The 18,705-nt window shown below is 37.1% G+C and overlaps 1 protein-coding gene across 1 annotated transcript in view; it reads right to left on the minus strand.

Annotated features, from left to right (window-relative positions):
* Positions 1 to 18,393, minus strand: part of LOC131041023 (uncharacterized) — a 133,976-nt gene extending 115,583 nt beyond the window's left edge. Inside the window, exon 1 of the mRNA XM_057974000.2 lies at positions 18,046 to 18,393. Within this exon, the coding sequence (XP_057829983.2) occupies positions 18,046 to 18,265 (220 nt within the window). The 5' untranslated portion in view covers positions 18,266 to 18,393. The remainder of the gene's footprint in view (positions 1 to 18,045) is intronic.
* Between the last annotated feature and the right edge of the window lie 312 nt (positions 18,394 to 18,705).

The following is an 18,705-nucleotide window of genomic DNA, read 5'->3' on the forward strand; positions in this document are numbered from 1 at the left end:
ATGGAAGCCTGTCTTATTAGGAATAAATCCCTTCTTAGGAAACTTCAAAAGTATAGATTTCAGGGCTAAAAAGTTAGAGCCAAGATGAATTGGGTTCATAGGGGGGACAAAGTACTAAGTATTTCTTCAATCTAATCAGATGCAACCAAAGCTTGGAAGAGATTGGACCAACTGCTGATAATGGGGCTGTATCTAAGGATCCCACTTTTATGAAAGATCCCTTTCATTCTTTCTTTCAAAAGTTGTTCTCCTCTGAAATGGACAATAATGTTATAGAGGCTACATGTTTTGCCTTAAAATGATTCCAAAAAAGGTATGCCTTAGAGATGCATGTGATCTTGACAAAGGTATTTCTACTGTAGAGATTGAAGAAACCATTATGTGACTGGCAAATGCAAAATCACCTCGTGCTGATGGACTTACTACTGAGTTCTACAAGGCCAACATCAATTGGATTGGACCTAAGCTATTGGAGTTGTATAATGTTGCTTACCAGTACAACTCTATGGAGCTTGATATGAATAGGGAAATCATTAAACTGAATCCCAAATGTAACGTCCCCACTTTGAAATACAATTTAATGGTAAATGATAATAATAAAATTAAAATTAAAATATAAAAGAATACAATTAAATATAATTAAATTTTAATTAAGTTAATGAATGGTTAAAGACATGAAATGAAAAGTTATGACTCCCTCAAACATGAGATATAAAGGGAGAAGAGAATCTCATTTGAGGGGGATAATTTGGGGAATCAGAGGTGCAGATCTAATTTAAATAAAAGTGTAGGTCTGATTGTGAAAAGTTGTGTCCCTTTCAAAGGGGCAGAAATAATTAAGAGTTCCACTCTTTCAAAGGGTGCTGATGGTGAAAGAGTGTGCCTCTTGCCAAAGGGCATACATGATGAAGGTGTGACTCTCCCTCACATTGGAGGATATAAAGTGGAGAAGTTTTCAATTGAAAAGGAAGGATCCATGGACTAGAACAAAACATCTGAAGCATTAGAAGCAGATTTAGGAGCAGACCTAAGTCAGAATTATAAGAAAATCTGGAAGATGGAAGAATGATATGAACATTTATCAAAGAGATCAGAACACAAATACAAATCTGCGAACATGTAATGTCCCCTACCTAATTAACATAATTAATCTATTTCAATATACTAAAATTGGTTGAGAAACTAATCATGAAGCCAATCATTGATATTCTTCAACTTATTAGTTTTTGATTAAGATAAAAGCAGGTTTTGATGGGGCCCCGAAACCCTTTACAAGCAGAACTTAAACAGCAAAAGCGACAAGATACAAAGAGGAACAGTCCAAAGAAAATCCAGCAGAAAACCAAAGAAAACCAGAAAAAGCCCTTCTTCAACTTATTAGTTATTAACAAGTGCTTATTTATTTTCCTCATTAGATGATTAATTTCATTATTCGTAGTTCTTAATATAGATATCAGACCCTGCTACTACTTCAGTTTAAGGTAGAAGGGTCTATGTATGTTACCAAAGCGCTTAGAGACCAAATATAATAGGTTCCCTCAAAGTTTACAGATCCAAGCCCTTACCTATCTTGGGTCTATACCCTCAAGGCTTATGGGTCGCTGATCCCTACCCTATCTTGGGACTTAACCTACTGCTTGGATTTAGACTGCCCCTCTTTGGAACATCCCATTCCCATCTTCTTAAATACTGACAATAATAACATGATTTAAACTATAAGTATACTAATTTCTTATGTATTATGAATATATATGAGATTAAGTATGACTGTCATACATATTGCAGTCCATATTAATATTACTATTAATTCTGCACAAGAACATTATCAGGCTTCATATATTAAGGATACTTTAACACATCCCCATGCATACCACCAAGAACGAGGATGTTACTGCCTGTAACTTAATAATAGTTCTGATCCGATCCAATCCATGGTGATGTTATTGGATGCTTTGATTCATTTCCTTTATATCTCTCAATGTGAGGGAGAGGTTACACCTTTTCATCATGCATGCCTTTTGGCAAGAGACACACCCTTTCACCATTAGCACCTTTTGAAAGAGTACAACTCTTCATTATTTCTACCCCTTGAAAGGGACATAACCTTTCATCATCAGATCTGCACTTCTTATTTAAATCAAATGTGCACTTTTGATTTCAAAATTATCCCCCTCTCAAATGAGGTTCTCTTCTCTCTTTTATATCTAATTGTTGAGGGAGTCACAACTTTTCCTTCCATGTCTTTTGACCATTCATTAACTTAATTAAATTTTAATTAATTATATTTAATTATATTTAATTATATTCTTTTATATTTTAATTTATTTTTTAATATTTAAAATTTATTATTATTATTTATTACTAAATTCTATTTCAAAGTGGGGACATTACAGAAGCATAATAAAGCAGGCATTGAAGGAAAAGAAGAGGAAATATTAAATCAATAACCAGACAATCAGACCTGATGGAATAGAAAGGATTCACACACACACACACACACACACACATATATATATATCTGCGTATAGGTAGCAGATCAGATTGATATAAACAGCAGACTTGTGCATTTAAAGAGGGAAACAGCATCAAATTAAATCTGTCCAAATTACCACAACAGACTGAAAATAGATAACCTGCAATAATTCTACAAGTATATTGGGCAAGATTTAGTGTCCTCTCAAAAGGAGACATTACAAGTGGTATCAAAGCATGATCTTGCCAGCCTGTAGGGTAAGGATAAATCAATTATGCATTCTAATCAATGAGAAGAGATATATTAACTCCGTCCAAAATATGGCAACAACTAAATGACAATGGCAAGACAATATGAGAGATTGTTAAACAAACGTGTATTTTGCGGAGAAGACAATCAAGTATATAATATATACACTAGATTAAGAGAGAATATTATGGAGATCTAAGGTAAAGTATATGAAGAGTTGATAAAAGACTTATGAGAAAAGATTGTGGATACTTTATGACAATCTTATGATCAGATTATGGAAGACTTTATAGCAGATCTGTGGAAGAGATTTATTGTGAATTATGGAATAATAATTGGCCCAAGTGATGGTTTTGATCCTGATTGGACACTCCTGCCTCTTGTGGATAAAGTGAATTGGCCCAAGAGACAATTCTGGTCCTGGTTGGACACTCCGACCTCTTGTGGATAAAGTGAATTGGCCCAAGAGATGGTTTTGGTTCTAGTTGTACGCTTCTGCCTCTTGTGGATAAAGTGAATTGGCCCAAGAGATGGTTCTGGTCTTGGTTGGACACTCCTGCCTCTTGTGGATAAAGTGAATTGGCCCAAGAGATGGTTTTGGTCCTGGTTGGACGCTGCTGCCTCTTGTGGATAAAGTGAATTGGCCCAAGAGATGGTTCTGGTCCTGGTTGGATGCTCCTGCCTCTTGTGGATAAAGTGAATTGGCCCAAGAGATGGTTCTCGTCCTGGTTGGACACTCTTGCCTCTTGTGGATAAAGTGAATTGGCCCAAGAGATGGTTCTGGTCCTGGTTGGATGCTCTTGCCTCTTGTGGATTGGTTACTTCGAGAGATGGTTTTGGTCCTGATTGGACGCTTCTGCCTCTCGTGGGTAAAATGATAGATTGATTGGTCCAAGGGATGGATCTGGTCCTACTTGGACGTTCCCGCTTCTTGTGGACTAAGTAAACTATGTCTATATGTGTATGCTTGTATCTAAATATATCCATGTGTCTACCTTGTGTATACTTCGTGTTTTCAAGTGTATGCTCCGCGTTTTATGTGTATACTCCGCATTGGGCATATCTACTACATGAATATTTATGATTACTAGTTTCTATCATTTTGAATTCTATTTTTTGTTGACCTACATAAATGAATTTATTTAGGAAAAAACATTGCAATTAAGGTCTTACATATGTGTCATGCTTCTAATCCTCTTCTCAATGAATGAGGATCTTTGTTTGTCTCAAGGAAACAACCAAACATAGTTCTTACGATTACAATTGATGAGAGAGAACTTGTCTTAAGATTACAAATCTTCAGAGGTGGGTTAGGAATCTTTGCATTGGGAAAATTTAGTTAAATTGGTCATTGCTTGAGAACAAGCAATCCTGAGTGGGGCGGGCTGTAATGTCCCCACTTTGAAATACAATTTAATGGTAAATGATAAAATAAAATTAAAATTAAAATTAAAATTAAAATTAAAATATAAAAGAATATAATTAAATATAATTAAATTTTAATTAAGTTAATGAATGGTTAAAGACGTGAAATGAAAAGTTGTGACTCCCTCAAACATGAGATATAAAAGGGAGAAGAGAATCTCATTTGAGGGGGATAATTTGGGGAATCAGAGGTGCAGATCTAATTTAAATAAAAGTGAAGGTCTGATTGTGAAAAGTTGTGTCCCTTTCAAAGGGGCAGAAATAATTAAGAGTTCCCCTCTTTCAAAGGGTGCTGATGGTGAAAGAGTGTGCCTCTTGCCAAAGGGCATACATGATGAAGAGGTGTGACTCTCCCTCACATTGGAGGATATAAAGTGGAGAAGTTTTCATTTAAGACGGACGGATCCATGGACTAGAACAAAATATCTGAAGCATTAGAAGCAGATTTAGGAGCAGACCTAAGTCAAAATTATAAGAAAATCTGGAAGGAAGGTTATGAACTTTTATCAAAGAGATCAAAACACAAATACAAATCTGCAAACAACAATAAAACAGGCATCGAAGGAAAAGAAGAGGAAATATTAAATCAATAACCAGAGAATCAGACCTGATGGAATAGAAAGGATTCTCATACACATACACACACACACACACACATATATATATCTGAGTATAGGCAGTAGGTCAGATTGTTATAAACAGCAGACTTGTGCATTTAAAGAGGGAAACAACATCGAATTAAATCTGTCCAAATTACCACAACAGACTGAAAATAGATAACCTGCAATAATTCTACAAGTATATTGGGCAAGATTTAGTGTCCTCCCAAAAGGGGACATTACACCAAAGAAGGGGATAAAACTTTGATTAAGAATTGGGGACCTATCACTCTCCTAAATGCTTCATATAAGATATTAGCTAAAACCCTTGCTAGATATTGGAAAACCTGATCACTAGTTGGGAGGGGATGCACTGAGCTAAAAATGATACTCAAAATGTTGCAATGATCCTTCTAGACTTTGAAAAGGCCTGTGATACGGTTGAGGGGTCTTTTGTGATTGATGTGTTAAAAGCCTTTGGTTTTCCACCTAAATTTTGTAGGCGGATCAATATCCTATTTAATGATTCCTCTCCTCAGATTGAGGTGAATGGAGAGCTTACGGAACCCATCAACCTCCAAAGGTCTATTAGACAAGGATGTCCAATTGCCCTGCATTATTTGTCATTGCAGCTGATGCCCTGTATTACATCCTAAGAACAAATCTCATCTTTCCTCTGGCCAATGGCATCAAACTTCCAAATCGGGATCAGCTTTTAAATGCTCAGTTTGCTGATGACACTGCCTTGTCTATTGAATTATCAGAAAGGAATTTTGATAACACCATTAATATATTGGAAGCTTTTTTGTGTTGCTTCAGGGTCAAAAATTTCTCCTCATAAATCAACAATAATCGGGTGGACTAAAGAACCACCTATCTAGCTTGTAAACAAGGGATGGCAATGGGCTGATCCCTACAAGGTTGTTCGGTACCTAGGTATACCCTTTGCTGTCTCCCCCTCTTTGAAAACATGTGGGAATGGATATTTCAGAAAATAAAATAAAAACATATTAAATGGAAGATACACCTGCTTTCTTTAGCGGGAAGAATTCAAGTGGTTCAAGAAGTCATCTCCTCTCGTGCTATTTATCACTCTTCTATTTAGCTATTTGTAAATGTCATCTCCTCTCATGCTATTTTTATGGTCTGATGGAAAGGGTAATAGGAAGAGGCATTGTGTGTATTGGGCTTGGTGCTGCTTCCTAAACAGATGGGAGGCCTTGGTCTAAAGGATCTTAGGATCCAAGGGCTTGCCCTTGTTTTCAAATGGATATATAAGGCCCTATTTGGGGATGAGCCCTGGAAAATTCATATTAGAAATAACTTGACACACTCCAGACCAAAGAAGAGTAAACAGTGGGGCCCCATGCATCTATAGGATATTTTGTTTGGCTAATTTGAGGTTAGGGTGTTTGGCTTGACTGTGTTTGCCACTCTTTGGAAGGCATGACAAAGGTTAGACATCTGGTTGTGAATGGAGCAGCACTTTCCGTGTTTCCTGCTGACTATGTGCAAGATAGATCCATATGGTGGAATGTTATTCTAAATGGGAAACCTTTGGCATTGTCTCAAGGCTGTTTTGCAAAAGTTTAGAGCTCACTGGGGGTTAAGAAGATTCAGGATTTTCTGGTTGATAACAAATTGAGGACTTGGGGGCAGGTGAAGGCCGACTTAGATATACCTCAGATACATAAGTAAACATATTCGATGCTGAGAGGTGGCTTGGGGGATTGGTTTTCGTGCCAAGTTCTAAGAAACTCAGATCTTCTTAGCAGAATCCGATGGAAGGTTGGAACCAAATTCAATGGCATGTTAGTTAATAAACTATGTATAATGCTAACTGGCTCGGGAGAGGATTATAATTGGCTTAATAACTCCTGGAACCTTGATTGATCTGATTCCAAATGGTCCAGTAGACTCTTACATATTTGGCATAATTCTGTTGAACCAAAAATAGCTTTTTTTCAATGGTTGTTTATTCTTAAATAACTTGTTGTTGGTCATGTTCTACATTCCTATGGTTTGTCTACCAGAATATGTAATATTTGTGCAATCCCTGAAACATTTGGACACCTTTTTCTTGATTGTAAATATGCACTTGCTATCCTGTTTCTTTCTTTTTAGCTTGCCTGTGAAGTGGACTGATAACTGTGGCTTTTCATGGTATGAGATCCTAGCTGGTTATACTGATGCTTTTAACATTGAATTGAATAAGTTTAGCTTCTTCTTTTTTATCGGTAAGTTTAGCTTGTTTTTACAAATAAGATTTTGTGGTTTATTTGGAAGAAAAGGAATGAAGAGGTCTTTCAGGAGGCATCTTACTGAGTTCCATTGAGATCTCACTTATCTTTCTATCATCTTTAAGGTTTCAGCAGCTCTTGAAATTCCTAAGGACAAGTTCATGATACTGCTAGAAGAGGGCCTCACAATAGTTGACAAGATGGATAAAATCAGCCCATTTTTTCCACAAAAAACAATCTGAACCAACAAGAACCAGAACTTTTGAAGTTCATGGAGGAAAAGAAGATTCCAAAACCTACAAAAGATGATGGTACTAGCAAGGAGAAGACTACTTACCAACCTATGTTCAAAGATGTGGACCCTAAACTGATAGTGCCTCCTCTTGGCACTTTTGAATGTGACAAAGTAGAAGGCAGTAGCAGTCTCATTGGTGCATGGGATTAATAGATTTTTAGTAACTTGCTATACAATAGATATATACTACTCTTAATGTACTCTCTGTTTTGGTACACTATTTTTAATATATAAAAAAAAAAGAGGGAATATTTGAGCAAAAAGTGATTGATATTTAAAGTAAAAGTGATTTTTAGATTTTATAAAGGATATTCCAGAAAGTTCCATGAAGGCTTTATAGGAAGTTGTGAAAGCTCATTTGATCATTCTTGACTTGTTATTTTTCTTGGACAGCTTTTGCTTTCATTTCAGCAAGCCCTAGGACGAAACCCTTGGGTTTCTTCTTGGTTGATTGGACAGAAACCCAATTCAACCAAACTCGGTGGATTTGCACTAAATTCACAGGTGCAACTAATGGATTGGATTGGCAATGGTGCAAGATTCCTCCCTAGCTAATTTGCAGGTGAAACCATACAGGTTTTACACTTGTATTAAACATTTGCACAATTTGTGAAGTCTTCCAGGCAAGACAAATTGTTGGTGTGAATGCAAGGGTTACAGGAATGATAGAGATATTTGACTGAGTATAAGAAATCAGATTTAGAGAGCGATTAGATCTTCTTTCCTTGGCACCAATCTTTCTCTAATTTATACATGAGGATTACGTGGAGATTTTTAGAGAATTATCATACCACATGGGTCACCTTCAATCAGCTAGGTTAGGCATATGAAATCAGGCGCAAACTGTGGGTTTCATCATTGCAACTATCTATTTCATGTGTGAATGCCAAGCATATTTATGATTATGGTGTGAATTCATTTTCTGCATCTTCTAAACTTGCAAATCTGAAAACTACAAATTGTTTTGACAAAAAGCATGCTTAGTAAACATTAAGATATAGAGAGAAACTGGTAGAGATTTGGCATGGGTCTTAACATTCTTATAGTGGTATTAAAGCTATAGATCTTGCCAATGTGTGCCTCTATTCCTGTTATGCAGCTGCAGCTTTCTCTATGAGTGATAGAGAACCAAGATGCTACAATAGAGAGAAAAAAAAAAGATAACTTTATCACATAACACAAACCCTAGTTGAAGACACTTTTCCAAGTGTCTTAGCAGCCCGTCAAAGTCTTGCAGAGGGTATTGAGGTTTTCAAAAAGAGTTATTTTAATGATGAAAATGGTCTCAGTCCTGATGAGGTGCGTTTTTCCCCTCATGGATTGAATTTGCAAGTGCTTTTTGGGAAAATCCTGATGCATCTGGAATCTCCACTGAGGTTGTCCCGATGGAAGTTGTTTTTTCACCAGGCCTATAAGAGCTATCCCGATGACCCACCTTTTTCCACCAGGTGGTAAATGACTAAGTTCTAATGCAAATTGAGTGTCCAAAGGAGAAATGAGTAAAATTGAGTGTCCAGAGGAGAAATGAGTGAAATGAAGTAAATGTGGACAAATTTATGTGTTCCGATGGAGGTCGATTCTCCACTAGGGACAAAATGAAGGAAAATGACCAAGTTACATGTCCAGATTGGGTTCGATTTTCTCCTGGAGGATATTATGATGGATTTTGGCAAATTTTGATGGGAATTTGAGTCCCGAAGAAGGGCGAATTTACCAGGGGGTATTTTATATGAAAATGATCAAATTTGTGTGTCTAGATGGCTATTGATTTTCCCTTGGAGTGGATTTGTGAGTGAAAATGAGCTAAGTGATGAGATTTGTTTGTCCAGATGAGGGTCGATTTTCCCCTCAAGGTTATAATTTGCAAATTAGGGTGAGTTTAGGTGAAAATTATATATCCCAATGGTGTTCGAATTTCCCCAAGTGGCTGGAGATTAAATTCAAGTGAAATTTTAAAGGTAAATGCGTCCCAATTGGCATCGATTTTCCCTTACTACATACATTTAATGATCAAACAAGGTAAAATTATGCCAAGTGTTGGAATCCCAATGCATATCGATGTTTTCAATGTGCTGGTAAAGGCAAATTTTTATCCCACATTGGCTGTGTGGTGACATTCTAAGGCAAAAACATGAATAAAAGTCACGGTCCAGGGCCTAAAATTTTATTATTTTGTGATTGATGTGACATGTGAAAGGCTGGATGAGGCTGATTTGAAGTGCGCCATTGCTAAGGGAGGTGCGATTTTATCTAAGTCATTATAGGCCGCCATTATTGGAAGAGATTGCAACATATTTGTGGCACCATTGCTGGTCCAAGGTTCATTACCAAATCTGAGACACATTTTGTCCAGCCAAGAGCATTGTTCCCAGCCATCAACCTAAGCTAAAACGTGTCTGATTTTTAGCTGATTGGGCAAAATCGTATTGTATGTGGGGATTGCGCCATGTTTGTAAGTGATCCCAGCCATTGAAATTGCAGTTGTAGAGGTGTTTCAGACCTCCAAACTCAGAAAAACAGACCTGGAACTACATTTTCAGACTTACATATTGCATTCAGACTTGTTCTAAGTCTGAAATTTAGCTTCTTTAGAGGGCGATATGCCTTATTTGATCACAATTCACATATTTTTCAGAATTCATATTACACATTGTTTAAATTTCTGATTTTGAGCTCATAAATTTGAAAATCTTTCAAGATCAAAACTTCGGGTAATTCTGAAAATGAATTATTAGAGTTATTTTGTCATGATATTAACTTCCCGCTTCGTACAGGTGCCATGTTTAAAGCGGAGATATCAGCGAGCAAGACTCAATTGAAGGCTATGCAAAAAGGTTACTATCTAGAGTCGCAAATACCATCCCGATGGTAGAGGATTGAAGACACCAACATGGAGTACCTGGATATGAAGAGGATGAGACGAAGAATATTTGGAACAAAGAATCACCTTCCATCATCTTTGGTGCCTAATATCATGAAGAGTGGAATCTACCACACAGCTGGTTTTCCACCATCCATTCAGTGCAATGAACTCATACTTGAGTGTGTGAAGCATTATGATCCACAAACCAAGACGATCAAATCTCCTAAGGGGTTGGTGCTTGCATACTTAGCTAAGGAGTCTATTGGGGAGGCATTTGGAATCCCTAGATAAACGGACATGCATGAGAGAACCAAGGAAGAGGCTCAAGCAAAATTTGAAAGAAGATCGCAGTCATGTTTGATAGTTATCAACAACGAGTGGGTTCTTGAGACAAGGCATCACCACTCTAGGTTACCCAAGAGACTCCTATGCTCAGACTTCAAAGAGGAGTACAGTGATTTGATATTTCTACTCAACCGAGTCATGGGAGCACCTCAAGGGGCGCTATTTGAGACATGGATGTATTATTTTATTGAAGAGATAGCGGGAGGAATAGTCATGATCAACTGGGCGAAGATTATAAGTGACAACCTAGATATCCTGTTGAGAGGTTTGGGAAAGACAAAGACATTCTACATGACTTCCTACCTAGTCTACATGCTTGCAAGACATGTTGTATACAAAGGATTGATATGCAAGGGCGAGGTCGGGAATAGGCCAAGACAATACAAAGTATATGAATACTATCCACAACTCCATCCGCATGAGATTGAGCATTATAGAAGGGTGAACGATGCTTTCACCATGTACATCACAAGGTTGCTACAAGGCGGAATACATAAACGATTGTCTAAGGAGGCAATGACGCTCATTGAGAAGTACGGACATGGTATATCCAGTTTCCTACGTTCACATACCTAAGGATTCAAGGATTCCCATCAGAACCATACAAGCTTCCTAGGTATCCGACAGATAAAATGGTGTTACTCGAGCTAGTGAGGCACCTCTTAGAGTATGATTTCCTCCAAAAGGCAAAGCATAGGCAAGGGATTACTTTTCCTATCACGCTTGGTAAAATGATGGAGGTATGCCCCACTGCAACAACAACAGAGATAGTTAATGAGAAATTTGAGTTCTATCATCTTGGAATCTATAAAGGTAGGGATCGAATTGATCCATTTCAGAGAATTGTAATGATTAAGGGAGGGAAGTTTATACATAGGATTGACATCGAGGACTATTGGGCTAATCTTATGGATTAGTTTGCAATTAGAAGGAAGATGTGGTCTCGAATGTCAGTGGACTTCATGAGAAAGTGTAAATTCTTCTCCATTCCAAATTAGGTGCAAGATGATAGGGATCACATCCATCTGTAGTATGCAAAGGAGAAAGACAAGCCTATCATATTGCCTAGTTGGTCGCAACCTGAGTTGGTAGATTTGAATATTTTAATGAGATGTAAATGATTACTCCAGGGAATGGGTAGACAAGTACATTAATGAGTTGAGAAAATTAAAGGTTACCTTAACCTATGAGAAGATGAGAAATGAGGAGTCCTCTCTCAATTATGATGAGAGAATAGTAAGCAATGTTAGAATGAACAATCATGAGGAAAGTCAGGCTCCCAAAAGAAGGAAAGGCATGCCTGGAGGATCACAGACAAAAGGCAAGGAGATTGTTAGCTAGGACTCAAGGCATAAGAAACATAAGTCTAACACTCCTCAATCTACCATGAGTTCCTCATCCGTGAAGGAGAATGATATGACAGAGAAGGACAATGAGTACAAATGAGGTTCCAACATGGACATCCTACTGGAGAATGATCAAGATTTACATGTTACAGCACAATCGGCACCACGTGAAGATGATGAAGAGCAGCCAAGATCTCCCACAAGTCAACTTGAGGTCAATTTGGGCAATAACGTGGTGGATTTGACTAAGGATAAAGATGATGATGAAGTTATTTCAGACTTGAGAGGACTTGATCAAGATCTACACCTCAAGGATGGGATGGAATTCTCTACCATTCCCAATTGGTTCTTGAGCAGCATGGAGAAGAAGAAAGTGATAGAGGCACAACCCATAGAAGATATTGATGACTTCCTAGCCAAGGTTGGCAAAGAAAAGGAAAAGAAGAAATCTAAGATATTCTCTAGGATTACTAGAGATGATACAGAAACACGTATTGCACAAATGGCTATCCCAACAGGTGACAAGACTAGAGATATGGTCACTCCTATGGATTATCAAGTTACCACAATTGACCTTGGACCTACTACAAAGAAGCAAGAATTTCAAGAGCTAGATGATACAATCAAGGCCATTGAGGCATGATTAGACAAGACTATTGAAAAGAAAGAGATGCTTGAGAGTGAGAACAGGAGACTCAAGGAATATATTGAAGGGGTGAGGATCCTACTTTTGTCTCACCCATTGCTATTACTCATGGATCCCCCTTTGATCATGAGGCAATGAGGAATACATATCAAGAGGTTGCAAAATGGATGGAAGATGTTTCAAGGCAGGTAGATGATTTCCTAGCTCGGTTTGTCCAAGCATTTAATAAGACAGCGATGCTCATATTCAAGATGCAATACTTGGAAGGAGTTTGGGAAGATTTCCTACCAATGCAGGAAAAGACTATTCCTCGCCTCAAGGTGTTGAAGCGAATTCCTATGTCCACATTGATCCAAGAGGGAGTTGTTCAAGAAGGCAATGTCTATGATTTCTATGGTTGGCATTATTCTTTGGCCATGCGGAAGTTAGTATATGATCATGCAAAGCACGAGTGCATGGAGATGTAAGGATCCATTCAAGAGATACAATCCAAGATCCTTACATCTATTGAAGAGTTATTGGGAAAGGATGTCCACGCCTCTAGCAGTTTGAACTTGGAAGAGTTGAAGGAGAAGATGAAGTTTATTTACTTCAAACAATTGGAATCTATAAATAAGAATCAGCTAGATGACTTGGTTTCTCTCATGATTCACATCAACAACTTGTAGAAGCTTATGCCGGATTGGGAAAGCATTTTTGATGCTTGCTAACATGCCTTAGATGTGATTGATTTGCAGCAGGAAGGTCTACCCAATGTTACGATGGAGGAACTCAACTCAGTCTTAGCTAAATTCATTGAGTATACAGCTAAAAAGAGGGATGCAGGCCGAAATCTTCTAGAAGATTCCCTACTTGATGACTACGCATCATCCCATTGGAGCTCCTTTTTTATTCCACTTTTTGATGTAAACCCTAATTAGGACAGTGTTGGCATGATCTCGGCCCTTGATTCCAAATGAATCTTGGTCATTCATTTCAGTTGAAGACTATATAAACCCATTTGCCTCTCATTTGTAAGAAGATTTTTGAGGATTGTCACCTATATGCTGCAAGTTTGAATTTAATCATTGAAGTTTGGTGATTTTATGAGATTTTGAAGCATTATGTGGTTCTCATGCCTCCAAAATTTAGATTAGAATTTGTTTTCAAGCATTTTAGTTGAATGAAAGAAATTATCGAATGCATTTGAATGAAATTCATTTATCCATAGTCGTACCACTAGCTTCTTGTTGATTGTGAGTTTGCCTTGTGTGGTCAACCGGAATTTAAATCGAACATAACTTCGATTTGTGCTTGCTCATTGATATGCATCCAATTGATGGTGTTGATGTTGCCTCATATGAATTTGAACATCTATAAACTTACCTTAGATGATTGCACTAAGCTTGTGTAAAGTTGATTTTTTATGGCAATACCTAGCCTAGTTGAATTTCATTGAATCGTTCACTATCTCTTGCATTCTAGGATTAGAATAGAATTTCTAAACCCTCATCCTTTTGCATTTTATTTGAAAGTCTTTGTTAGAAATAGATCAAGCGCCCAAATTGCAAAATCCTAAGTCATTTGAAATCATTGGCAAGCCTACTCCATTCATGATAAGTTTGAAATCTTAAGAAAAATTGTGTAAGTCCCCAAGTGAAAACAGCAATTCACATCAAACCATTGAGTTACCCATGCGTGAAGAACTGACCATAGAAACCTTGGAATCGTCTTAGTTGATAAGATATTTAACATCTGAGGTGATTTTGTTCAAGAGAGGGTGAAATACTTTGGTATTTTATTCTGTGTTTGAAGTGCCTAAAAAACACATCAACAGGTTGGTAACATTTAAGTGAGCTGACCAGCGATATGGAGTCAACGAAGAAATATAACGCAGGCCAAAATGACTAAGGCATGAAGATATGGGTTAAAGGTTTAAGCCTTAGGGTTCTAGGACCTAGCCATTTGTAGGGGTCTAAGCCATTGCTGATATCTCGGATCAATTATAATTGATGGCTCAAGGGTGGCATAGAAATGCCAACAGTACCACTTTGGCTATCATAGTGGCTACTGCAATCCTGGTTTTCAGCCTATGCCAGATTTACAATTATCTCTGATCCATACAATAGAATCTTTTCATTCCTTGTCTGCTCCATACAGTTGTATGTGAATAGCCTTTGTGAGTGTACTTTGCTGTACTTTAATATATATGGGTCCCATAATTATAGATCTGTTCAACTGCTAATAAGCGATTTGATTGCTAATTCCTATAGCTGTCATCATTAAGTATTGCCATTAAGTTCAGATCTGCCCAGATAATTTATAGTCCATATTGGAGCAATACACAAGGTATCATACATTTTTAGTTGTCGTACATCAGAAAATTGATTATTTCAACTTTGAGGGTTTCATAAATTCCTATCCGCTTGTGAGAATGAATCCACCATTTGGAGTTGAGTATTTTGTTTAATGAGGATTTATGAATTGTCTTACACTGCTGATCAGCAAAATTTCAGTGGGATTTGGTCTTCATTCACTATTCCAACTTGCACATGTTTGAAAATTCATCTATTTCCTAAGGTTGTCCAATTGGGTACATTATAATTTTGTTGGTTAACTTACCTTTTTCCATAATGTCATGAAGCAATTTAGGTTTGCTATGAGGGCACCTCAAAATGGCTATCTCATACTAGAAGATTACACTTGGTGTTATTCAATCACAAAACCCTCTCATAGCAAAATGACAAACTAAGGTTGTTTTTCAATGCAAACTACCATGCTTGGAATCCACATTTTTCTATCATTCCTAGCTGAAAAACCAAAATCAACAAATTCAACAATTCATAACATAATAGGAACCATCTCCTCTATTCAAGGGGTAGGATCTGTAAGATCGCTATAAACAACATTGTTTGGAAACTACCTGTAAGGGAATATTCAAGGTCAACTTTGATGGTGCTTATAAGGGGAACTTTGGCCTGGCTGTGGGAGGGATCTTAATCCAGGATTCTAAAGGCTCTCTAGTTCAAGTAGGTTCTCTGTATTGTGGCCATGAGACTCATAATGAAGTGGAATGGATGACCTTAATGGCAGTTTTAAATAGATGTTAGACAATAGTCATAGATAGCTTATTGTTAATGGGAATTTACTCAATGTTAAACTAGGCCTTTGCAAACAAGTTTTTGTCAATTGGAAAATTCAAAGACTTCTTGAGGAAGCTGTTGATCTATGTAAGAAAATCTCTAGTGTCTCTTTCATGCAATGTTATAGGAAGGTCTTAGATTAACAAATGCCCTTGCCAACATTGGGATCTTTCAAACTCCTCTTCCAGCCCTTGTAATTGGAATCGGTGAAACATGACCATCACTAGGAAAATTGTTTTAAGATGATCGACCCCCTTGATATCTTTTGTGGGCCCATCCTCCATCCTATCCTTGCAAGAGTGTGTATTATTCCACCTCATTTTGTCCTTTTTGTTGTGGCTCTTGTCTATCTTTTCTCCTTACTTAGGTTGTTAATAATGTTGCCATTTAATAAGGTCGGCTTTGCCCTTCATCCTACCACAAGTGCCAACATGCACCAGATCTTCTATATTATTCATGGAACCTAGTGATTTATTTGCTCTTAGTTTTGCATGTGTGGTTTCTTGTCTAATTCTCTCTAAGTTATGGATTAGACTAAGTGGCATCTATCTGTGTTTTCTCATTCGTCTTATGGTTCTAGGCATCAGTATAGTGTTTCACAAGACCCCATTCTGCATGGAAAAGTGTCGGACCATTGTTTGCATCCTATTTTTCATCCCCCTTCATCTTCTCTGTTGAATATGGTCAAGGTCCTTTTAGGCTAAGATGGTTTGGTGTATTCTCAAAAGCTCTATTCTAGGGCTTCTATCCTTGCTGACTTTAAGTCCAAACTTGTTGCAGCAGTGGTCTTTAATAAATTGATAGGTTGATTAGTGGACCTAGTGCTTCAACCCAAGGATCTGCATGTCCCTATGATGCAGTGCATCATGTTGGGGTATTTCCATTGGATAATGATGAGGAGGTGCTACTTAAGTATGTTGTTTTACTGTGTCTGGGCTCATTCAAGGATCCTCCCCCTTCTCTAATGGGTGATTTGCGGGCTCTTTAACTGGAGCTGCAGGTCCCAGGCATTGTAGCAGGAATTTCAGTCTCTTTCATCCTTCAGCCTTGACCTCTGTTTGGTGGTGAAAACTCTGTTAATATCTCTTAAGAATGGAAATTTGGAGGTTGCAAGTGCACTGATGCTTCCAACTTTGGTAGGAGATGTTCTAGTTCAAGCAGAAAGAGACAATAGGTTATCTATGGTGTCTCTTTTGAATCCTTCGTCATTACTGGTGGTGGCAGTAATTCAGCTCCTCAATATGTTGTACTTGTGGTTGCACCACAAGCTTGTAACATAATGTCTGGTGTTCTGGAAGCTTTTCTTGAGGACTATGGTGGGGTAGCAGGATGCAAACTTTAGGTTCCTGGTTTCTTTTGTCTCAACTGTATCTTGTTTTCAGGCTTAGTAAGTTGCCTGCCATTGTTCTTTTGGGGCTTTTGTACTCTCTTAGAGTTATTAGGTTGGATAGTTACTTCCCACTGTTAGCACAGGACTTTTGTTAGTCTACTCCTTACACCTCTGAGAGGTCTGGTATGTAGTTAGAGTTGTCTATACTAGCATACGTTACCAATTTTTTGAAATTATATGAGAGGGGGCCCAATAGGTCCTTCTCTAAAAGTATTAAAAAAACATAAGAGGAGCCATCTTCATAAGGATTCCCTCAAAAACCTTTGTATAGAAGAAGAGTGCATAGAAGAATTATAATATGTAATACAATCAGAAATTTTTGCAATAAGTGCAGCTAAATTTCAGAATAATCTTCACCTAATCAATCTAGAATTGAAAGGCTCCAATTGGAAAAATTTGAAGGAATGGAAATGTTTTACAAGTATTAATCATTAGACAATATTTTCAATTCAAACAACATGAAATATTTAGCATGTGTGTTAGAGAAGTTGTAATGTTAGCAGTGCATTTGTTTCAAATTTAAATTCTCAAAACACAATAAGATCACTCACATCTTATCAAGGAGACCCACAAGAATACAATGATGCTTTTAATTCACGGAAGAAAGCAGATTAACATGTCAACCAGGGGACTTTCACCATCAAAGCCCTCTTCCACCTCCAAATGGGGTGTTCCAATTCAAAGATTTTAATGCATGTAGTCTAATACAACATGAAGTATGCTACTAACTAGCAGTTCATGTATATTTTAGCCAATCTAATAACACTTCGGCGAAGGATTTTTCAAAAATATTGTTATTGAGCAATTTTTTAAAATTTATGAAAAATTAGTCAATTGTTTTAAAAATCCCATAAACAATAACTTTGCTTGTAACACAATATAACATAAAAGTGCTACTAATTAGCAATAAATGTGTATATTTCAGCCACTCGGCAAATAGGTTTTTTTTTTTTTTTAATACTCGGTCAATTGGAAAAAAACAAGAATAATAGCCCATTAACAAAAGCAGGGCAAAGATATGACTGGAACTGAAATGGGTCTCTTCTTCTTACCCGGTTGTTGTGCATTATGCTCGTATTCATCCCTTTCCTCGTCCACACTGACATTAATGGGTGCCTGTGACTGTTCTTGTGCCTGCAAACTCGACCAGCATGTCCTCTTCTTCTTAATTGGAAGAGCAACCAATGAACTTTTGCATTGAATATTAAAAGAATTTGCCAGCCTGGCTGTCATGCTCACGCAAGGGCAGAAACCGACAATTAAAGTGGTCATTTGTACTGTTGTATGAAGTGAATTCAGCTTGTAGAATCTGCACTTGATACAGATTTTTCAGAGACAGACAGAGCCAGACATTTGTGATCCGGGTTATCCATAGCATTTATATCTTCCTTGCCAAGGCTACGTCGATTAAAAAAAAAAGACTTGAGTTTATCTTTTTCGGTTATAAAAATCAATTTGATGTTTGACCACTCGTTAATTTATAAATATCAATATTTTATTTTATCTTCTTTAAAACTTTTTAATTTATATTTTGGGTATTGATTAGCATTGTATTTACTCATAATAATAATAAACTATTGTAAGGGAGTTTCATCTAATAAAAATTTAAGAGTTAACAAATATTATTTTAAAGGAATATAGATAAAGTATGCTAAAAGATATCATATTTTTTATTATTTTACTTAATGATATTAGTGTCGCAGTTAGAATAT

The sequence above is a fragment of the Cryptomeria japonica genome, chromosome 3, assembly GCF_030272615.1.
Source record: "Cryptomeria japonica chromosome 3, Sugi_1.0, whole genome shotgun sequence".
NCBI lineage: Eukaryota > Viridiplantae > Streptophyta > Pinopsida > Cupressales > Cupressaceae > Cryptomeria > Cryptomeria japonica.